Genomic DNA, 24,466 nt, shown 5'->3' on the forward strand with positions numbered 1-24,466 from the left:
CTATGAATGATAATTGACTTTATGAACTTATCCTGTGAAGTATTACAAGTTATCTATATTAATCACATTAGTCACATTAATCATGACAATCGTAACCAAATGTCATTTCCTAAATAATTAACATGACCAATTTGCTGCTAGTTAAATGAGTTAGATTAGGGTATCGTTTAGTCGGTCACTCTGATTTCTCACTCTTGCTTTTTTTTCGTAGCAAAGTAGAAAATAACACCTAGTCGCGGTTTTAGTGCCAAACAATGAACTTCCTGCATGGCGAAATATGCTTAAAAGAAAGTTATGTTTATAGAGAGTTAAAATGGGATTTATGTATATTTATGTAAATAGATTTTATATTGCGCTCAGAGCTGCATAATGCTAATGCAAATGGATATTAGGTATTCATAGGATTACGTTTTATAAAAGAACATTTTTGCTGTAAGACTCACAACTGTTGTAGCTCAGTTCAGCTGTAAATCACTCAGCTGTTGTCAAGCATAAGCTCTGATATCAACTTCGATTCGATTGATTTTGGTTGTAAGTTATTTAGTATTTAAGTAGCTAGCCATTTTTCTAGGCTTGGATCTGAGCTAACTCTGGATTCACTGTAAATCCCGGCTGCAACGAGTTTGGCCGCCCTTCAGACATGGCGACATTGCATGTCACGATGCTACAGGCATTTGGCATTGCATGGCGAAAAGTCTCTGATTTAATGGCGTGGAAAATTAGAAAACGTTTGCCTTGGCCCACGCTTGGCCCGGACGCTATCGTCTGGCAGCTGTCAAACCGAATGGCCTCGATTTTCTGGGCATTGGGACAATTGCAGTCATGCTGCACAAGTGCCAAATTGCTAGCTGCCTAGAGGACTGGAGGCAGCGCCCACCTGGCTCAGGTGCTAGAAAATTGCATCTAATGACGTCATAAATTAAAGGCATCATATGGAACATAGTCGCACAGACACAGACACAGACTCGTCCACGCCCACATACAAAAGTGGCTGTCCTAGCTTTATTCAAATGATGTTGGCGGCTTTTTAGCAGCTTCCGTGTGCATTTTTAATGAAGTTTGGCTCTGCGGTTTTTTGTTCCTATGCGCCCCAAAGCCCGCCCATAGCAGTGCACACGTCTTTAGCGGTCGGCATTTGCCAAAAGGCTCAACTTTCGCAGGCTCGCAACGCTTTACGCTTTATAAAAGTCTTTGCAGCTGCGTCTCACTAATAAATGCGTCTGCCTGGCAAAGTCTACAAAGTGCTTTTAATTAGTCGTGTTAGCTTACTGCAAAAAGACCGACCGTATGCCAAAGGGGAAAAAATGAAATTGAAGTTAAAAACAAAAAAGTCATTGTTTAACCAGTTGGGTGTTAATCCTTATTCCTGTTATAAGTCCCTCCTCAGTAACTAGCAAAGTATTATTATGCTGCGATAGTCGAATGAATAACTTCTTTTATTATCAAATTTACAGAGCAAAAGTATTTATCTTCTCTGAATACTATTACACCGAACGTGTTCATTCGTCTTTTCATTAGTTGATTTGAGCCTCGAATGGTGCCCATGCTAGAGGTGCATATTTTCGCACAAGGACTTCGTATTTGCTCAGCTGTCTCATGGGCAAATTCTCGTAGCGAATGAAGCAAGCCCTTTGCGCCAGATACAGGGTGCCAATGAAAATTCCACCATCAGTTCGGCCACGGCAGACGTAGACGCGCTCGTTTGTAGCACTTGTGCCCACAGATACGGCATTCCTCTCCAAGAATCCATCGAAGCTGCGTACCCAGTTATAGCTGACTGTCCCATTGGACACCAACAGCTCGTATGAGGTGGCTTGATTACCAACTGATTCGGTGTTATATGTAGCGTATCCAGTCTCTGCCCTAACACGCGCTGGCAGAATCGAGCTCGCGTAAGCCACTCGTCCCACGAAGTTCTTATAGCCGTATGAGTCATAGCCACCCAGGACGGCGTTTTCCGGGAAAGGCCTTGACTTGTCGGATAGGACCCACTTATCCGTGTTGTCGTAAACTCCGCACTGAATCGAGCCCACCAACTGGGCAACGATGAGCGCACAGACCACGAGTTTCGTTGAGGAATACATGGTTAATACTGTTCGATAACTGATCAAAGACTGTTGTGGAGATTGATGAAAGACTTTGCTCTTATATAGTGCTGATTGGCATTAGAGGGAATCACTTGCCGATAAGTGGGTTTATATCATAAATCTAAGTGTAACTAGTGGGAGCCCCTTTGAAATTTTGATAAGATAATATACCAAATTCAGTGTTTAAATTCGTCATTATTAAATGTTTAGATTATATGCTGCACGTTTCATGGAATTGATAAAAACTATGTTTTCAATGTTGTTTAATGCGAAGTTCAACTCATTCACTGTAATTTGGTAATTGCATCATTATATTATAATATCCTGGACCCATTGAAAATGCGAAATCAGTTTTTTTTTTTAATTATGTAACAGGCAGAGGAAAGCGTATCAGAACTCATTAACTATATATATTCTTGATCAGAGCGACAAGCTACGTAGATTTAGCCCTACCCGTCTGTCCTTATGTATAAACTGGTCAACCTCAGAAACTATTAGAGCCTCGAAATTTCGTTTTGTAGCTTACATTATATATGAATATTAATTATATATACATACATATACATATAATGAATCAAATTAATTTGTTACTCATTTTCAATTAGCTCCAGCTTATTGCATTGGGAAATAGCATAACAAGTACAGTTAAATTAATTCATATACAAATATTTTTCAGTGCACATTGCTTAGTATAAGTTAATGATGTCTACAAGTAAAACTCATATTAGCTGGAGCTTATTCTTAATTTGTGAATGCAAATGATATTTGAAATTTGCGTAAAATGAATGTAAATAGTCCATAAAATATTATATATGTATAATAAAATATTGTATATAATATATAATAAATAAATAATCCATAAAATGAATGTAAATAATCCTGGTTAATCCTTCCCATTCACAAGTAACCATAAATATATTCATACTATACTATAAAAGAATGTAATTACTTTGTAATTACTTTGGAAATTCTTATAAGCAGAAATTTTTTGTAAATATATTTTTACTTTTATAAAATATTAATGCTTACACATGATTTTATATATTTTTTGTATCATTAATTATTGTGTTAATTTTATTACTTATTACTAAGATGTCAATTTTTCCATAAAAGTTTAGCTCAAGAAGCACATCGGCTGAAGATATTTTATGCCTTGGCAAAGTGCACTGAGTGCGCACCCAACCTCATGTGTAAAATGTGTCATAAACATTTGTTTCGTGTGCTGCGGCGAATGCCGAAAGTGGCTCAAAAACCTCACGGAAGCGAAGTTCCAGTTGACAGGTGAGCAGATGGGCAGGTGTGCGAGCAGAAACCACGGTAGCTGGGCAACTGTCAAGCGTAAGTCAAAACCATAAGTCGAACCACAACACTCTTGCTCAAGGTTTTCACGCTCTGTATCTCTGTATTGTCTTTTGTGGTTTGGCCACTACATGCATACATAGACATGTGTGTGTGTGTGCGCCACAAAGACTCTGACTGAGATGTGAGAGATATTTTAAGGTATTTCTTATGTTTTTTATACTGGTTAACTAAAGTTCACTAGTTTTATAAGAAACTATGTAAAGAAACGTTACAAATTATCTGATGGGGAGTGCCAGGTAGGGGATAAAAGGCAAAAGCTTTTACTATTACTATTTAGTATTACAATTGATTCAACCTAGAAGCAAAATGCCGAGGGGTATAAAAAAATAGTAGTATTCAAATGTCAGTTTAAGTAGATATACATTTCTTGGTAATAGAAAGAAATGAAATACGATCTTAAAACATAAGTGAAAAATAGATCAACTTAGCGTATCGTCCTGATCAAGAATAGGAATACATAATATCGTCTAGCGTATTACCTTCTGACTGTCACATAAATGTATTTGAGTAATAAGCAATTTCTATGGATTTCAGAAATTATAATTAGAATGCATACCAAGTTTCCTTCTCAAAGCTAATTATTATTTTATAAATTACATTTCCCTTCTGGCTATTCCAAATTGACTGCATATGAAATTATTCACAATGGTGAATAATATGCATTACAATGATGCAGGTCTTCAATAAATAGATAAATATGTAAACAAAGACAATAAAACATGAGTCTAAACTTATGGCTAGAATTATATGTATTTTACAGTTAACTGGAACTTAATAGTAGAAACAAGAAGTGTACCTTTCGTTTTACCTACGCATTAAACAGACTCCAGTCTAGTCTTTAAACGAACAAATCTAAGTATTGCAAAATTTGGTATGCATTTTCGAAAAATGTATTAATAATAGAAAATTCATTACGTAAAGAATATTTATGCCAAAAATAGGGCCAATCTTGCGTAGGGAGCTTATCAAAAAGATACTTCAACTTATGAATCTGAAATATGACTACACACAGATAATTCATTTGAAATATGGATACTTTCAACTTCAATACTACATAATTATTATTTTTCATATATAACGGACAATATCAGATTTCAATAAATTCAATACTAATTCGATTTATCTGAGAGACAAATTACATAATATGTATATTAATTGCCGTTAATTCAAAACGTATCAAATGTATTTTATTAATAGATTCTTTCTTATCGATTCCATGAAACGTGCAGCATATAATCTGAACATTTAATAATGACGAATTTAAGCACTGAATTTTGTATATTATCTTATCAAAATTTCAAAGGGGCTCCCACTAGTTACACTTAGATTTATGATACGAACCCACTTATCGGCAAGTGATTCCCTGTAACGCCAATCAGCACTATATAAGAGCAAAGTCTTTCATCAATCTCCACAACAGTCTTTGATCAGTTATCGAACAGTATTAACCATGTATTCCTCAACGAAACTCGTGGCCTGTGCGCTCATCGTTGCCCAGTTGGTGGGCTCGATTCAGTGCGGATATTACGACAACACGGATAAGTGGGTCCTATCCGACAAGTCAAGGCCTTTCCCGGAAAACGCCGTCCTGGGTGGCTATGACTCATACGGCTATGAGAACTTCGTGGGACGAGTGGCTTACGCGAACTCGATTCTGCCAGTTCGTGTTAGGGCCGAAACTGGATACGCTACATATAACACCGAATCAATTGGTAATCAGGCCCCCTCATACGAGCTGTTGGTGTCCAATGGGACGGTCAGCTATGACTGGGTGCGCAGCTTCGATGGATTCTTGGAGAGGAATGCTGTATCTGTGGGCACAAGTGGTACAAACGAGCGCGTCTACGTCTGCCGTGGCCGAACTGATGGTGGAATTTTCATTGGCACCCTGTATCTGGCGCAAAGGGCTTGCTTCATTCGCTACGAGAATTTGCCCATGAGACAGCTGAGCAAATACGAAGTCCTTGTGCGAAAATATGCACCTCTAGCATGGGCACCATTCGAAGCACAAATCAATTGAATAATCAGCTATAATATTGCAAATGAAAACGCTTACTCCACAAGGAGCTGTAATTATTAAGTTGCTTTGAATAAAAACAAAATAATTGGAACTTGTAAATGTTAAAATTAAAGTAAAGTAAATTAAATATATATTTGTGTTATTCATCTAAATAAAGAAGTATAATTACTAACACTTTGCTAGTCGATGAGAAGTGAGTAACTGTAACTATAGTGCAATAACTTATAGGTAGTTTAGGTAAATATTTTTATTAAATTAAGCTCTCATTGTTAGTTGGCAATTTAAGTTTGAAGACGAATATTTAAAACTCATCTATGATTACATCCCCAATGTCAACATTTGTCAACAATTGGCTATATTGAATCAATGTAAATCTGTAATCAAACTGAACAGGATTCATTCACCTGTCTACATTTTACATTCCCATTCAACTGAATAGATCACACAATACTCGAAGCAATACGCACAAATCTCTAATTTATGACAGCTTAAAATGTTAAATTCAAATGGCATGGTAATTATATTTTGATCTACAGCGAGATCAAATTATGAAGACATAATTATGAACCACTAAGGGTTAATATAGAAAGAAATAGAGGGCAGTTAACATGCCCTCCCTCATCTGGGGTTACGCATTAATATTGGTTTGTCAAAACCGTTGGCCGTAAGAAACTCGAACCAGCAGCATTTGCAACAAGCTGCCCCCTCTTACGTGCGCTGCTCATGCTTGCCACAGAGACCACATGCAATATACAATATGCCAAAAGGCAGGCAGCAGGCGGCAAGTGGCAGACGGCAGGGCAAGCTGAAATGCAACACCGCCTGGCAATCAACTGGTGTTTCAGTTGCCATTAAGCCAGCGCCACACTTAACTCTCCCACACACACACACAAACGCACCTGCCAACGTCTCGAGTTTAGCGCCAGCCGCAGCCATTGAGAAACCAACAATGGACTAACGGACTAACGCCACAGAATTTGCCTTCATAGAATTTGCCGCGCAAAGCGCAAAACAAAAATATCCCAAAACAAATGGAAAATGTCGGAGAGAGTTAGAGAGAGAGCTGGAAGCCATGCTCACTGGAAGGCATGGAATGCTCGCACCCCTCACAGCTGTGACGTCATTTGGGATATTTCTTTACTACCCCTGTTAAGTGAAGGAGAACTGGCTGTTACATGTGCCATAGAGAGACACACACACAGACACACGCATACACATATACCTTGACTTAATTGCCATCTGACATTTATTGCTGCCCAGCGTGTCGTTCGGGGCAGCGCAGTCCTCACACAGACAGCCAATGCTCGCGCATTTATCACAGCTTGACAAAATGGTGAGTTGATAGTCCAGACATTGATAGCAAGCACCAAAGAAATCTGTCCCGATAACTTTGCCGCTCAATTTCAGTGAAAGCGAAACGAGTTCTGACAACGACACTGAAGTGTGTTTAGAGGATGGGCAAGGCTCGTTGCACAGGTCAAGCAGACAAGCCGGAGACAACCAAAAGCTATTGCCGAACAGAAATCAAAGCAATTTGTAGATTTTAAAATTTATTTCAAAACGTTTCAATAGCAGAATTTTGTTAAACTAGAGCGAACTTTAATGGTAAATGGCTTTAAAATAAAATCAAATGTTAATTTACTTATTAAATAGAAAATCGGCTGAAATGCAGATAAAGACATTAAAAGTACTTTCAATAAATACAAATAATAGTAACTATAAAAGAAAATTTTTGCTAATTAATTATTATATTTATTTAGTTGATTTTTATTTTTTAAATTATTTATTTATTATATTATTTATTATTTATTATTTATTATTTATTATTTATATTTTATTATTATTATTATATTATTATTTATTATTGTATTATTTATTATTTTTATTATTTATTTTATTATTTATTATTTTATCTTTCTTATTTATTTTATTCTTTTGTTTTTATTTATTATTTTTTCTTATTTTTTTATTTATTCTTTTTCTTTTTTATTCTTTTTTTCTTCTTTATTATTTTATTTTTATCCTTTTGGTTATTTCTTCTTCCTATTTATTCTTTCCTATTTACTCTTTATTATTTATATTTTATTTTATATTTTTATGGTTATATTTATTTACAAATATTATTATTATTCTTATATTTAATTATTTATGTTTTTGTTGGTTTTTTTTTTTTTTTTTTTTTTTGTAGAGATTATTTTTCATTCAACTTATTAAAATTATTTATTGAATTTGATTTAAAGCAGTTAAACGGCTAATCAAATTGAGTCTGCTTTATTAATGCAAATTAACTGAAATACTCATTTCATTATTAAAATTTGATTGTAATAATCAATTGCCTGAAGGTATAAAAAATGAACTCAGTTTTAAAAGCAACATTATATGGACCATTTTACTTTGCAGAATTCAATAAAAAGCTCTATCGGTCTAGTGGATTAGGAGAAACGCTGAGCTCAGTCATACCAGTCTGCATACTCTGTCACTGCTCTATAGCTATCTTTTATGTCTACTACTATGACTAATTTATATATATGAAGAATTTAATAATAATATTCTGACAATCAACAATTACCTACAAAGACATGACAAGCAAGAAGGATCGATAGCAACTGATAGAGCTAATCCGAACGGGTTTTGGGGCTAGATTTAATGTGTAATTAATTTATATATTCGCTGACATTTATAGCTTCTCAGTTCTTTAGATTCGTATATACAAACACAGAGAAAGAGCCGAATACATATTGCTTCGACTCATAAATTGCGTTGCCTGCTTTCAACCAAAGATGAATACCATAATAAAAAAGTATAAATTAATTGGTTAAATTTTATAAAATACAAATAAGATTTATAATATTATGAATTCAAGCTATAGCCAATTTAAATAAAAATTTACTGTAATCATTTTTTTAAAATCTGGAATAATGAATTTATTCATATTTGCAGAATATATATTACAAAGAAATACAATTGAAAACAAAATAACACCAAAAATATTCACTCTGTCATGTATCACATTTAACCATTTCTCATTTCTATTTCTATGGTTTGGCTACAAAATTTTTGATAGAAATGCGAGATAAACAAACATGATAAATTCCCATTTGCAAGTCTGTCAGCAATCAAGTACTCAAGGCCAGCATTATAATTAAACTGAATAGCTAGACTATATAATAGATGGGCAACAATAATACAGTTCGAGCACAAATAATGCCCATAACAGCACGAATTAGTGCTAATAACATATGGCAGGCAGCAAGGAAATGCATTAAAAACATTCAAATGGAATAATCGCATATACAGTACCGAGCAAAAATGAGTGAATGTTTTACAACTTTGACTTTCATCACGCATAAAAATTAAACCATACAAGCAAATTAAGATTTTGTTTTTTATACTTGTTTATTAGTTTGTTCTTAACAAATAGAAAAAGTTGCAACGCTAAATCAGCTAAACTCAATTAATGAAAAATAAAAAACCAAAAAAATCCACATAAACTCAATTTTGCACGTTTCATAATTGCCAATACTTTGGCTTTTCTACTTCTCTTCTCAGCCGAAAAGCTTTGAATCAGCCGAAATTTGACTCCGAAAACTCAAGTCAAAGGTTGCAAAAAACTGTTCTCGGGCTCTGATGCTCGCCTAATGATGTCGAAAATTAAGAAAAACAAGCTGCTAGCACCAAAGGGTGTTTCTCTAGTAATTAATAAAAATGTTAGCAAATGGACTGCTAGAAGAGAAATTCGTGGCTTCGGATATGTATCATTCGTTAAAAATCAAACCTGCATTGTCCGAAAAAAATGTGAAGGCGCGTTTGAAATTTGCAAGGGATCACAAAAACTGGAGCATTTATGATTGGAAACGAGTTGTTTGGTCAGATGAATTAAAATTTAACCGTTTCCAATCATATGGAAAGCAATATTGCTGGTGCAGACCTGGGGAACGCATTCAACGACATCATGTAAAGGAAATCGTCAAACATGGCTGCGGCAGCATTATGGTTTGGGGATGCTTCTCTTGGTAGAACGTTGATCCTCTACATAGAGGAAGGATTATATGAATATTCTTCAAACCCATCTTCCCAAATTCACTGATAAATGTGCGTGTCCCCACAGAGAAAGGGTTTTCAACAAGATGGCGATCCAAAACATACTGTAAAGATTATTTAGGAATGGATAGGAAAGCAGAATTTTAAGCTAATTTTCGCTCCATACACATAGAGTCTATATATAAATCTTATCCCGACTTCAATCCTATTGAAAATCTGTGTTCAATAGTGAAAAGACGGCTGGGACAGTATGATGCAGCCCCAACGAACATTGACAGCTTATGGGAGCGCGTAGAAGCGGAGTGGAGCCAATTTCCGAAAGAAATGATTCAAAGTTTGGCTGAGAGCATGCCAAAAATAGTCAACAAAATTATTGCTAATAAGGGTTTTGGACTAAATATTAAAAATGTTTAGTTTTTTTTAGTTTTTAGTAGTTTTTTTTTAAACGTGCAAAATTAAGTTTATGTGGATTTTTTCGGTTTTTTATTTCTAATTTTTTTAATTTTGCTAATTTAGCCTTGCAACTTTTTTGTATTTGTTAAGAATACACTAATAAACAAACACACAAAAAAATTTGTTGATTTCCTGGTATGGTTTAATTTTTATGCGTGATGAAAGTCAAAGTTCTGTAACATTCACTCATTTTTGCTCGGTACTGTAAATATATGTATATACAGAAAGATATAGAATAATATATATATAAATATACAGAAAATAAGCTGCAATTGAATTGCCTGAAAGAGCGAGCAAATACTTTGTTCATAAATGAGCAAAAATGTTTGGTATGTGTGTGCGTGTGTGTGTGTGTGTGGTCTAAAGTTAAGCCAGGCCAGGCCAGACCAGGGCAGGCCATCAGCCGAGGGCGGGCGAGTCCTGGCAACGTAATGCGTTGGCCAGGATTAAGAGCGAACACGCGACCAGACCAAAACATATGCCAATAAGAATGTCCAGCAGAGGGGCGGCGGAGCGGAGGTGAGTGACGGATCAGCGACAGTAGCACGCAAATGGTATGAACAAAAATAAACTGATAAGCGACTGGCTGGCCGACTGGCTGGCTGGCCAAAAAACAATACGAAGCTTTTGTGGCTGACTGTGGGCTATGGAAGGGCGCGGAAGCGAATTATGCAAGGGGCGAACGAAAATATGTTGCATGCGACGACAGCGACAAACAAATAAACAACCAAACCAAACCAAACCAAACCAACGCAACCAACAAACAAACAAACAGACAAATAAACTGACGCTCATTTCTGAGCGGGAGGAAACAACTGACATATGAATACGAGACGGCGACAGTGTGAGCAGCTGAGCGTGGGAGAAAGAGAGGTACTAACAGCGATAGAGAGACAGAGAGAGAGAGAGAGAGAGAGAGGCAGACACGAAGAGATGAGAGTGACAGAGACACAGCATTTGGGCAATGGAAATCAATTATTCATGCGCTCGGGCACGCTGCTAAAAAGTATGCTAGGCATGCGACTGTCCAACGCAGCCGCCTAACGGTATGCAACAGTTTTGCCAACAGACAAAAATGAAAACCAAGCGCCAAAGCCCCACTGGTGCCCACTGGTGCCGCCTCCTGCCGGGCAGCCCCATTTGACTATGATGATGGCATTTGTTTGTGTTTGATTTGCGCCAACTGTGATTAAAGGGCAGCAGGCAGCAGCCAATGCCCACTCTCAATGCACAGCGGGTGGTGCGGTGGTGCTGTGGTGCGAAAGGTGCTGCAACCCCTTGCGTTACGTGCAAATGAAGTTTAATTTAACAGTAGCCAAACAAAAGAAGCATCTTACCCAATTGACGCGCACTGAACGCTGTATGCTCTCTTCCATTAACGTGCATCTAATACTCATAGCAAGTGTAAGGAGTGACAGAACTTTGGAAGCATATAAAAGGATATTGCTTGATAAATACATATATTAGAGGATTGTATCGAATTCACGCCAATTCATATAAATATAAATATTCTCAATGCATTTATGTTATGTTAACTCGATTATATTTATTTTATTAAAATATAAAAAACTAAATAATTGAATAGTTGTGATTAATTTAATATATTATTATTATAATAAATTAATATAATATATAATAGAACATATAATAATATAATTTTATATATAATCCTGATTAAAGCTTTAATAGACATTGTTTTCATTTATATGGTCAGATTTTTAAAGTATTTAAGGGTGAGGCTTTCTATTGACATATGAACTTCAAAGACAGCGAGGAAGATCATTACAGCTCTTTTATACATGAGAACCAGAGATAAAGAAAACAACCTGAAGGTTCCTAAAATTTGAAGAGAGGAGAGCTAAAAACAGAAAATTCTCAACCAAAAAGCCAGATGACTGGCTCAAAGCTCTCTCAATCTCCGTACGTAGTCAGCGCGACTACGTTCAAGACCTGACCTGACCTAAACAACTTCAATGTATTAATGACTTCATTCATTTTACCCGTATTCTACATATTTTTCTAGAATGTTCAATAGCTTTCACAAAATATATACTAATTTATTACTGTTTTTGATAAATTGCTGTATATAAAATAAATATAAATGTTTACTTTATTAAATTACATTAATATTATAAAAAGCTGAGAGTTGGAAAAAAAAAATCAACAAAATAAACTTGTTTACTTTTAAAACCATTGAAAAAAAAAATTTTTTTATATATAAATCAAATTAAAAGTAATATTGCATTAATTTGAAATTCACAAAGCTAAAGTATGCAATTAAAAAAAAATTAACTATTCAATTTGTATATAATTAATTTAATTAATTACCTCTTATCATAAGGAATTAAAAAAGTAAAATTTTGTATACATTTTTGATGCGCTTAGCTTTATCTTGCAATTAAAAATAAGGCAGGGAAATTCCTTTTTACTTCTTTAATTCCTTATGCTAAGAGGTAATTAATTAAATTAATTATATAACTATAAAAAATGTTAAAAAGTATAACTAAAATTATTTATATTATTAATACGTCGTTCAATAATTCCAATAAATGTGTATATTTAGAAGATATAAAAGAAAATTATAAGAAGTAAATAAATAATATAGATAATAATCTTTACATTATTAACAACATTTGTTTTGGTATTACCAAAAAATAAATACCAAAGAAAGCTTTATAAATACAATTTCTTTTCTTTTTTTTTTTTTAATTTTTACTAAGTCAGTACTAAGTACTAAGGTACTTTAGTAAATAAACAAGCTTATAAAAATAAATTCAATTTTTTCATTCAATTATTTTGTAATCATTTGCATTGCGCTTTATTTTCCTTTCCTAGATTTGAGAATCGCATCAATGTCAGCCTCGCCAATGGCCAATGGCTTGACAAGCATAGAATACCCGATTAGTAGTTGATGCCTAGCTAGGAACTCGATTGGAGGGTACTAATTAAATTTGGCCACCGGCGACGGCTACTTTGATGCACACAGATAGAAAAGAGCCGAGTCCAAAGCCAGGCGCAGGAAGCTTAGGCCAGCCAGGCTTTCTTCAGTGCGTGGACGAGAGATGGGCATGGCATTGGGGGGTTTGGCATGGCGGGCACGCTTTCAGGCGTAAAGTGTTTGATTATGGTCATTTATTCAGCACTGTCTGCAGCCCAATTTGGTGTGCGAGCATCTCACTCAGATGAGGAACGCGCGCACCCTATTATCTTTTGTTGCGTCCCGCTCCGTCATGGGGTTGCCATGGATTTTTGGTTTTTCGGGCATTTGTTGGGACTCGCATAATGTTTGTGTCTGAGCGTACGATTAAAATCGCATACATCAGCGCCGTTCAAAGGCCCGCGAGGGGGGGCCCGCCGTAACGGTGTGTCAGTTTCCAGTCTCTACTGCGGTTGCTGTTCAACGGGTTAACTGAGAGCCCGGGCTGGGTGCAGAGAGAGAGAGAGAGAGAGAGAGAGCCCTGCCGGCTGGCGTGGCCAGACAACCGTGGCTTCGTCCCTAATTTGTGTGAAATCGCGCATTTAAACGCCGTTGTTTATTAATGCATTTCGTTTAACGTGTAATGCAAAATTTATGCAACGCGAAAAGCTCGACTCGCGGCTCCCGCGGCACGAGAAGCGAAAGGAAACAAACGAAACAACCGAAAATAAAGGAAAAATAGAAAAACTAACATACGACTTAATTAAGCCGTCATGAACTGCAAAAACACGTGACATGCACTCATCTAGTGTATGCGCGCGTGTGTGTGTATGTGCGTATGTGTGTGTGCGCATGTGTGTGTGTGTATTTGCCCGTGAGCCACTCAAAGGCAAAGCACCAAGCATAGCAAACATAACCAACTGGCCTTTCATACAGAGCGCTGCTCTGACTCCTGCCAGCCCGCCCTCATCCCCCCAGCCAGGCTGCCTGGTCGCGCCAAAAAAGCAACTGGTGATGCGTATCGTAAGGCAGAGCTACAAAAAATGAGAAGCCCGAGAGTTGCCGCAACTAGTTATGTTTGCTGTTTTATACTATTTCTTTTCCCGCAAAAGCACAGCAAATACGTTTAATATAACGCCCACAGCATCTCGATGGAGTTCAACATCCATCAAGGCAGAGGCAGAAGAGGCTGCAAAATTGTGGCATGGTTAGGACTATATCAAGAGATGTCAAGCAATTCAATTCATGTGCAGTTTTACTGCCTAAAATATCAACTTTTAATATTACATTGAAGATTCATATATAACAATAAGAAACTTATTTGAATTAAAAAATATATACATAAATATATTTTAAAATTTTATTTCTGATTAAATAATTAGAAATATAATGGAAAAAAAATAGAGAATATTTCTGTATTGAAAGCAAACAAAGTGTGAATGACAAGAAAGTAAAAAATAAAAAAATAAAAAATATAAATGAAAAAAAAAATTTTTTGTAATAAATAAATAAAAATTTAAAAAAAGCTTCTTCTTTAATATAAATATCAGTATCACAAAGAAAATTATAAAAGATTACAAAAAAAAATGCATATTGAAATATATCTCAAATATTCTCATTTGGATTGGATTAAATCAATAGAAATATATTAAAATCAATTTTTCCTCTAGCATATATGGAAATCAGAACAGACTTAACAAAATAAAAAAAAATAAATAAGTAAATCTAAAAGTCTAACCAAAGAATGAATATATAAAAAAAAAAAATTTTAAATTAAAGATATGCTAAATCAGATCCGTCAAAATAATTTTGTGCATACAGCCAATAAAATTGATTTCTTTTTAAACGCAATTTTATTTTATACATTTTTAGATCACATACGAATAAAAAACAAATACAAAATCGGTATTTACCAAGTCCAAATTTCCCTTATCAAATTTACCATTAGAAACAAGGCCTTACACAAGCGTTTTAATATTTAGCAAAAAATTGTACTGATTGAAGTGCCAAATATAGTACTTTATACCTAATAGCAAATACAAGTTTTTGCAAATTATTCAAAAGCCTTTGTTTGGCAGGGTATATTATTACTGGTATATTATACGCCTTTGCTTAGCTAAGACAAAACTCCGAAAATCATCTTTATAGGGATGAAAATCATCCCCTTATTTGGTGACACGGCTCTTGGGTTGTTTGTTGCAAATAAGTATATCCTGTGCAAAAAAGAGGACCAAAAAAAACGAAGGAATTGGTGCAGAAAAAAAACAGCATTGAAATTTCCCAGCCAACCAAATTCCCTAAGTTGCACCATTCATCAACGAGGGAGCTTGTCTTCACTAACTCGTTTCACATGAGGTTTGTGAAGCAACTAAACCAATTGGGATTTTAGCTCTTCTAGGTAAAGCAATAAAATTAATGTAAACAACTGAGTTGCGAATGGCATTTGTCCAGTTATTGTTTATGTATTGAATAGTAAATCAAAGTCTAACGCTTATTTGATGATTAAGAATGACTTTTCCCTTGTCTTTATTAAAAATAGTTATCTTTACCATTTCTAATTTCTAGGCAAAAGGTGTGTTTGCTATCTTACTTATTTACCTGTCATACTCCAAATGAATTGTGTTCTACAATAAAGCGACCTAATCAAACATCAAATTTGCCACGTTCCTCACACACTATTAAATACATTATGAAGACTAGTAAAACTGATTTTGACTACTCATGCGCGCTAAACAGATAAGAGCCGAATGGCAAAACAAAACTCTATTAGATTTATCTACATCCGATATGCATTTGATGTTTATATTTGTTTGTGTGTATGTGTGTGTCTGTCTGGTTAACCCGTTTGACATTCTTTAATTATGTGAGTAGACCAAACGTGTGTCTCTATATACATACATATATGTATACTAGGTATATATTTATTTATACACACGCGTAGATTAACAAATAACACATAGCTGCTAATCACATAGATACGACGAAAGTCTCTCGATCTCATCTAAAGTTTTGCTTCTAGCTACCAAAATGAACACAGAATAAACGAATGCTTATACACTCTTCCAGACCTCTACATATATCCTACTATGGAACCAATATAAAATTGTATAAGTAAACAAAGTGTGCATAAGCTTAAATTGTATTCATACTACAATCCGTGTCTTACTGCTTTTGTCTGATATTTGTTATTCACATATTGTACATACATACATACATATGTATATGCATATCTAGTATATTCATATCTTGCATGCTCAACAAATTTAGTCAACAACAGCTGCAAAGCAAATAAACCGTCTAACGCCACATCTCTTCGCAAATATCTGAAGTCTGCTAAATATGTTAGGTACAATTATTTCAGCCAAAGCTAGAGTATGTAAATAAACAATAATGACTTGACTTAAATCTGAATTGATAATACTCTCGAAATCAGACCTGAAATTTGCCAAAAACTAGTTTGTGACATCATTGAAAGCACACTGACACAAAAGCGATAGGAAATTAAATTAAATTTGACAAATTGAATTTTTAAATATATACATATAACAATAACAACAATTTTAAAAATTTTAAACTAATTTTTCAAGACTAAAACAAATTAAACCATTGCTAAATATGCTATAAAAAAAATCAAAAAAATTAATTAATGTTTAAAATTTTAAAAATAAATGTAAGCCTTAGAAATAATTAAAAGGTTGAAAGCTTTAAAAAAACACACTGACAAATACGAATTCAGGTTAAAAATAAAATAAATAAACAATTGAAAGATATAAAAAAAAACATACACACAAATTATTTCTAGTTTAAAATTTTAAGAATAGTTTTGTAATCTAATGAAAAAATAATTTTTAATTGTATGCTATAAAAACCACACAAAAACATAAAATTTAATTAACAAATATGTTTATACCATTTTATGTATTATTTAATTTTTATTTTCGTTTAAGTTTAATTTGTTTTATAAAACTATAAACATCATTGTTATTTATTTATTTATTTATTTTTTTTTAATTCTATTTTAAGTTTTGTGCCATTTTATTTTAATTTTCTTTTTATTGCATTTTTAAACATAATCATAGTTATAGTTAGTTATATTATATTTAGATATACATAATATTATATTTAAATATATACTTCTTTTGTTAGTTGCTCATTTATAATAATTTTTGTAGATTATATAATTATATACTGTATAATTCCTTTTTTTTACATAACATTTTTATTGTTTAATTTTTATAAATTCACAAGTTGTTAAAAATTATAATAATATGCATCTACGTGTAACCCCTAAATCATTTTTTAATTTCTTTAATTTTCCCAAATGTTTGCCTCATTGTACTACTGACTTATGCATGATGACACCAGAAAGAGAGCGAGAGAGAGAGAGCGAGAGCCGCATTAGTGCAAAAAGCCAAGACTAAAATAAAAAAGCCCTCACCAAATTTATCAGTATATAATGTCGTGTGTCTAGCTTATAGACAATCAGTCGCAGTTGAAAAGTCGTCGCGACACCTTGCCAAAAAAAAAAAAACAAAAACAAAGAAATAACGAAAATGGTGGTTATAAAGAATGTGCAAAACATATCGGTGCCCGAGTACCTAAACGAAGGATTCTTTGTGGATGCACTAGAGGACGGTTTGCGCGAATCGGCAATCAAATTGCACGAGATCAGTTTCGAATGGGGCAGTAATCCGGGTGACAATTACTGCTCGGCCATTTATCGGGTGCTGCTGAAGTTCGCACGTTCCCTCAATGCCACAGAGTCGGAAGAGAGCGAGCAGCTCTCGCTGATTGTGAAAACGATTCCAATTACAGAGGAGACAAAGTTCTTGGAGGATGTCAAGGTGTTCATCAAAGAGAAGCAAACCTATACGGATATATTGCCGCGCCTGGAAGTGCTTACCAATGGCGATCGATTCGGTGCCAAGTGAGTGAAGAAAGTGAAAAGTGAAAAGTAAAAAAATAGAAAAGCTAATGGGAATTCTATTGCAGATATTATTATTCCGTAAAGACGCCCATGCAGACGATTGTCTTCAACGATCTGAAAGTCGATGGCTTCAAATTGGCTGCGTGTGGAACGAGTTTAGATTGGGCTCATGCCTCACTGATCTTACAACAGCTGGGCAAATTGCATGCCACCTCCATGGTCTTGGCCAAGAAGGTAATGAATACTTTACCTTGAATACTTATGGACTTTATTTAATTAATTATATTGCTCCCCACACAGGACCCGGAAATTGTCAAACAATATCATGGCGGCATGCTGAGCGAGGCAACGCTAATGCAATCGGAAATATTTGAGAATATGTTTGGTGGCTTCCTAAAGGGCCTCATCAAGGTTGTATCCACATGGCCGGGCTATGAAAATATCAGTCAGCACTTGCAGCGTTTTTCGGATAACTTCAAAACGGTTTGCGTGGCCGCAGCGAAGCCGAAGCCAGGCGATCGTTATGTCGTGCTCAATCACGGCGATCTGTGGACAAACAACTTCATGTACGCCTACGATGATGAGACGCAACCGGAGCAACCCACGCGCGTCATATTCGTGGACTTTCAGCTCAGTTTCTACGGCAGTCCGGCCTGTGATTTGAACTTCTTTTTGAACTCGAGCGTCAAATTGGAGCTGCTGCAGCAGCGGCGCGATGATCTCATCAAGGTCTATTACAAATCATTCCGTGATGCCTTGGAATACGCGCACTTCGACGAAATTCCCAGCTATGAGGATTTGCTGTGGGAGCTGCGCAGTCGGGAAATCTATGGTATATTTGCCCTATTTGGGTTTCTGCCCATCATCACAATGCCGAAGGACCTATCCAAGGACAACAGCATTGAGAACATGCAGGATGAGAGCTTCAAGCAGAAAAAATTGGAAACCATTTTCTCGCAAAAGTTCCTCAACGATCATCACAAATGGTCGCTGAAGCGAGCCGAAGCGCTGGGCGTCTTTAATGACTATTAGACAAAGCTGCTAATTGGCATGAAAGGTTCAACCACCTGAGTTAAGAGCATAGATGGCTATAAAGACGCTTCCGCAGCCCGGACAGTCCAGCTGTATGTCTGAAGGGTTTATTCTTATGTCATACTTGATTTAGCTTTTTATAGACCAGAGTTCAATTAAAATGATCTAACGTAGCTGCGCTACTCAAATGAATCTAATGGACTTTTTCATTCAGTTACGCGTAGACAAGAGCGATAAGAACATGGAAATCAAAATATATTAAATTCGGGGTTTTATTATGCAACTGATAATGCAAGTGCAAAAACAATACTTAAAGCTAAATGATTACATTGAGTGACTACGACAATAATAAATGCTGATTATTTTCATACTCATTGCACTAGAGCTGCCTTCGTTTCTTTCACTAAACTCGTACTTAAAACAAGTAAGAAAGCTCCAGTCGAGACTGCTCGACTACGAGATACCCTGAACCCTCCAAGCTGATATTCTAATCATTCTGCACTTCTTTTATGCACACATACATACACATGCATCCACACGCACGCATAAGCCAGCGCTCTGCTAACTGCGCAGTAAGCAGCGACTGCGCTTGGGCTGCGCTGCAGTGTGGGCAATATTATGAGAATTTATTTGTTAAATAATTTCTTTTGAAGACATACGATCTTAATGAAACTTTTAGAGCGTAATGTGAATATGTGAATATGTGTGTATGTTCCAAAGCCCAAGTCTCTAGTATTTGAAATACGCTTTTTACAAAAGTGAGGGTGAGGGGGTGAATTTAAGGGTGGGGGTAAATTTTAACAAAAACCGAAATTGTATAAATTGCATATAAGCATACATCAAAAATTTGGAGACTCTAGCAATAAGGGTGTAGAAGATATAATTTTATAACTGGTTTTCGATAAGGTTTTTTATCGATAAAAAAAGATCGGGATGAGTTATCGATTTTTAATGATAAACTTGATATGCGCGCTGTAATTACGGACATTTAAAAAAAAATTTGAAGTCTCTAGCTCTTATATCTTCTGAAATCGACGCGTTCATACATACGGACGGACGGACGGACGGACGGACGGACGGACAGACAGACGGACAGGGCCAAATCGACTCAGCTCGTCGCCCTGATCAAGAATATATATACTTTGTGGGGTCTGCCACGCCTCCTTCTGCCTGTTACATACTTTTAACAAAACCATTATACCCTGATTTCCCATTTTCAATGGGTTCAGGGTATAAAAATAATAATAATAATAATAATAATAATAATAATAATAATAATAATAATAATAATAATAATAATAACAATAATAATAATAATAATTAACAACAATAATTTATAATTACTCAACTTCGTGCAGATTAATTATTTAATTACCTTTTTTTTGTACCCTGAACCCATTGAATATGAGAACTAGGGTCTATTGGTTTTATGAAGGTTTATGTAATGTGGCAGCTACTATAATACGTATATATTCTTAGTATATATATATTTACAATTTTTTTTGGTTATTTTTTTTTTTATATCTTCTCTTCCAATAAATTTAAATATAAAACTCATTTAATCGCTGTCAAATTTTAATTAAATAAGTACTTCCAAACGAAATGTTATTCAACAATTCATTTACAGTCCATCAGCTCCATCGCTGCATAAACTGCGCAATAAGCAGTGCGCATGCTTATGTGTGCGTGAGTGTGTACATATGCTGTTTGCTATATATGTACATACGTATATACGTATGTATATTAGAAATTATCATGATTGACTGCCACTCATCGCCGAGTTTAGTGTATCTCCTAGTCTGACACTCCCACCTAGAGCACTCTCACTTATTTCTATTCTCAGTTGCTGTCGATTGATAAGAAAAGGGGCACAGCTATTTTCTATAATCTACAATGTTTTAGTGTTGCACAGTGGGTCAATCCAATACATTTTATATTTTGTATTTTATGTACTATTATATTTTATATTTATATTTTAATTTTTAATTTATTTTTATATTTAAATTTTATATTTGACATTTTATATTTTATATTCTATTTTTTATATTTTATATATTATATATTATGTTTTATATTTTATATTTACAATTTTTTATTTTATTTTTTAAATTTAAATTTTTTTTTATATTTTATATTTAATATTTTCTATATTTCATATTTTATTTTATATATTTAAACTATTTTTTTTTATATTTTATATTTAATATTTTCTATATTTCATATTTATATTTTTGCTTACAAAATAAAATTAAACAAAAATAATGTATTCTAAAATAGCATCGCTTTTCATATTTATTTATTTTGTGAATAGAATCAGCAAAAGCTCTAATTAATAGTAATATAAACTGGTAAATAAAATTTTTTAAATTTGGCGCACACAAATTTCATCTTAAATTTACATAAAATTGCAATTCCATAGGAAGAACAGAAAGTTAATTTTCATTAGGTATTTGTCAATCTAAAATGTCCTAATTATAAAAATCAAAGAACATGTTCGATTAGAGTTTAGCTCTTGTAGAGTGCATCAAAAGCAGCCACCGCTAATCCAAAGTCGAGACGTCGAATGCACTTCTATTGAGCCAATCAAGTGGCGAACAGATGTACCCAAAGACGTTACATTGGGGTTAATTGAAACTGAACTAAGTGGATACTTTGATTTTCCATATAAAGCCATCAATCAATGCGTCGAACTGACTCAAAGCTAAAAACAATGTCGGATGCAACGGACAAGCTGCCGCTCTACTTAACGCCACAGTTCTTCAGACGTAGCCTGGAGCATGGCCTGCAGCAGCAGGACCTAAAAGTGCTGGACGTAAAGCTGACGGATTTGACGCGCGGCGGCGAGAACTATTGCAGTAATATATATAGGGCGAATGTCAAGTACCAGACAGCCGAACGCAAGCAGCTGGAATGCTCGCTCATCGTCAAGTGCATGCCAGCCGAGAAGCAGGCTATACTGGCACGCCTCCACATCTACAACAAGGAGACTGTCTTCTATCTGCATATCAAGCCCAAGCTGGAGGCGCTCATGTGGCGCTCGGTTGCAAACGAGGAGACCTGGACTTTGGGCGCCAGGTGAGATTGAGTCTAGATTGAGTCTAGATTGAGTGGAGACTGAGTCTAGATTGAGTGGAGACTGAGTCTAGATTGAGTGGAGACTGAGTCTAGATTGATTCTAGACTAAGTCTACATTGATTCTAGACTGAGTCTAGATTGAGTCTAGACTGAGTCTAGATTGAGTCTAGACTGAGTCTAGATTGAGTCTAGACTGAGTCTAGATTGAGTCTAGACTGAGTCTAGATTGAGTCTAGACTGAGTCTAGATTGATTTTAGACTAAGTCTAGATTGATTCTAGACTGAGTCTAGATTGAGTCTAGACTGAGTCTAGATTGAGTCTAGACTGAGTCTAGATTGAGTCTAGACTGAGTCTAGATTGAGTCTAGACTGAGTCTAGATTGAGTGGAGACTGAGTCTAGATTGAGTCTAGACTGAGTCTAGATTGATTCTAGACTAAGTCTACATTGATTCTAGACTGAGTCTAGATTGAGTCTAGACTGAGTCTAGATTGAGTCTAGACTGAGTCTAGATTGAGTCTAGACTGAGTCTAGATTGATTTTAGACTAAGTCTAGATTGATTCTAGACTGAGTCTAGATTGAGTCTAGACTGAGTCTAGATTGAGTCTAGACTGAGTCTAGATTGAGTCTAGACTGAGTCTAGATTGAGTCTAGACTGAGTCTAGATTGAGTCTAGACTGAGTCTAGATTGAGTCTAGACTGAGTCTAGATTGAGTGGAGACTGAGTCTAGATTGAGTCTAGACTGAGTCTAGATTGATTCTAGACTAAGTCTACATTGATTCTAGACTGAGTCTAGATTGAGTCTAGACTGAGTCTAGATTGAGTCTAGACTGAGTCTAGATTGAGTCTAGACTGAGTCTAGATTGAGTCTAGACTGAGTCTAGATTGAGTCTAGACTGAGTCTAGATTGATTTTAGACTAAGTCTAGATTGATTCTAGACTGAGTCTAGATTGAGTCTAGACTGAGTCTAGATTGAGTCTAGACTGAGTCTAGATTGAGTCTAGACTGAGTCTAGATTGAGTCTAGACTGAGTCTAGATTGAGTCTAGATTCACTCTAAACTTGCTCTAAACTGACTCTACACAGAAAGTAGATGAAGTCAAGATTTAGTTGAAATTAATTTTAGATTGAATACAATTTGTGTCTATGTCGAGTCTGGACTGTAGACTCAATATTTTTCTCACTATTCTACAATTCTATTTCCCCCACACAGGCACTACTACTCAACGACACAGCCGGAGCAGACGATTATTTTCGAGGATCTCTGCTGCGAGGGCTATCAGTTGAAGTGCCGTCAGTTGGGCCTGGACGTGGAGCACGCGAAGTTGGTGATGCGTAAGCTGGCCGAATATCATGCTCTGACTATGATCATGGCCGAGCATGAGCCTGAGACCGTCATAGACCGCTATCCGTTTGGATTGCTGCACATGGATGCCATTAAGTCGGAGCCCTTCAAGCTGCTCTTTGGCACTCAGCTGCTTAAACTGGCGGCATTGATCAGTGACTGCGAGGGATTCGGTTCGATCACACGTAAACTCTATCGCTATCACGAACATTTCACGGAGCGTGTGCTCAAATCGGTTTATCCACTGCGCGGCGTTTTTAATGTGCTCAACCATGGAGATCTCTGGATTAACAATATATTCTTCAAGTACGACGAGCACTGCAAGGTGCAGCAGGTGAGATTGGTAAGTGCCCAAAGTTCTATTTCATAGTTATATCTGTCTTATGTTAGATTTGTGGCAGATTGACTTCCAGCTGTGCTTCTACGGCAGTCTGGGTTTCGATGTGAATTACTTTCTCAACACGAGCCTGGAGCTGGATGTGCTGAGGACCAAGCGTCAGCAGCTAATTGATGCGTATTTCGATGCGCTGCTGGATTGCTTGAAGCAGCTGCCGTGGCACAAACCGCTGCCCAAGTATGAGGATATTATGGCCGAGATACGTGAACGGGAGGCCTATGGCTTTTTCGTCGCCTTCGGCTTCTTTCCGCTAATGAGCATGATCGGCATCGATTCGGAGGACAACTCGTTGAAGAACTTTCACGACGAGGAGTTCGCCAGACAGAAGGTTCAACTCATGTTCGAAGGCAATTCACGCACTCTCGAGAGCCTCAAGTTCATGTTGAAGCGCTTGGATGACTTGCATGTCTTCGATTGAAGGCAATGATCAGCGGATGCATTTGGTTCTCATTCAAAGCGGTTCAAATACAATAAAAATTACATTATTCTTCCCTTAATTGAGTCTCAGCTACGTTTTTATTATTTTATACAGTTATTTCTTACGACCCCGGAGTTCGAATTCCGTTTTGTTTTAAGCATTGCATGATCGCATGTCATTTTGATCATATAAGAGCTTTAGCTCGCGCTCTGGTATAACTGTAGCTGTTATAAGAAAATTACTATTATCAACCGATAAAGTGTGGGAGAAAAACAATTACGAATCAAAAGGTAAATAGAACCTAAGCAATAATTTACCCATCACGCCTTGCCCTTCTCTGAATGCATTTTAAATTTATATATAGACATTCGTTAAGTATTAATAAAGAAAA

At 35.7% G+C, this 24,466-nt stretch overlaps 5 protein-coding genes across 5 annotated transcripts in view; 3 read left to right on the forward strand and 2 right to left on the reverse strand.

Moving 5' to 3' along the window:
- slam (slow as molasses) overlaps window positions 1–24,466 on the reverse strand; it is an 85,664-nt gene that overhangs the window by 57,303 nt on the left and 3,895 nt on the right. The window lies entirely within an intron of this gene.
- LOC149269916 (pfs47 receptor-like) lies at window positions 1,401–2,136 on the reverse strand. The gene has a single exon (XM_089463918.1). The coding sequence runs from the start codon at window positions 2,082–2,084 to the stop codon at window positions 1,515–1,517; it is 570 nt and encodes a 189-aa protein (XP_089320044.1). The 5' UTR covers window positions 2,085–2,136; the 3' UTR covers window positions 1,401–1,514.
- Window positions 4,854–5,641, forward strand: LOC108609546 (pfs47 receptor-like). Its single transcript, XM_018001267.2, has one exon. It carries the CDS (start codon window positions 4,900–4,902, stop codon window positions 5,467–5,469), a length of 570 nt encoding a protein of 189 aa, XP_017856756.2. The 5' UTR covers window positions 4,854–4,899; the 3' UTR covers window positions 5,470–5,641.
- Window positions 17,349–19,031, forward strand: LOC108610902 (uncharacterized). Its single transcript, XM_018003275.2, has 3 exons — window positions 17,349–17,807; window positions 17,873–18,041; window positions 18,108–19,031. The coding sequence occupies exons 1-3, from the start codon at window positions 17,434–17,436 to the stop codon at window positions 18,837–18,839; spliced, it is 1,275 nt and encodes a 424-aa protein (XP_017858764.1). The 5' UTR covers window positions 17,349–17,433; the 3' UTR covers window positions 18,840–19,031.
- Window positions 21,512–24,154, forward strand: LOC108610901 (uncharacterized). The gene is made up of 3 exons (XM_018003274.2): window positions 21,512–21,914; window positions 23,129–23,603; window positions 23,662–24,154. Exons 1-3 carry the CDS (start codon window positions 21,520–21,522, stop codon window positions 24,073–24,075), a joined length of 1,284 nt encoding a protein of 427 aa, XP_017858763.2. The 5' UTR covers window positions 21,512–21,519; the 3' UTR covers window positions 24,076–24,154.

The sequence above is a fragment of the Drosophila arizonae genome, chromosome 3 (assembly GCF_054131065.1).
Source record: "Drosophila arizonae isolate 15081-1271.41 chromosome 3, UAZ_ARI_1.0, whole genome shotgun sequence".
In the NCBI taxonomy this organism is placed as follows: domain Eukaryota; kingdom Metazoa; phylum Arthropoda; class Insecta; order Diptera; family Drosophilidae; genus Drosophila; species Drosophila arizonae.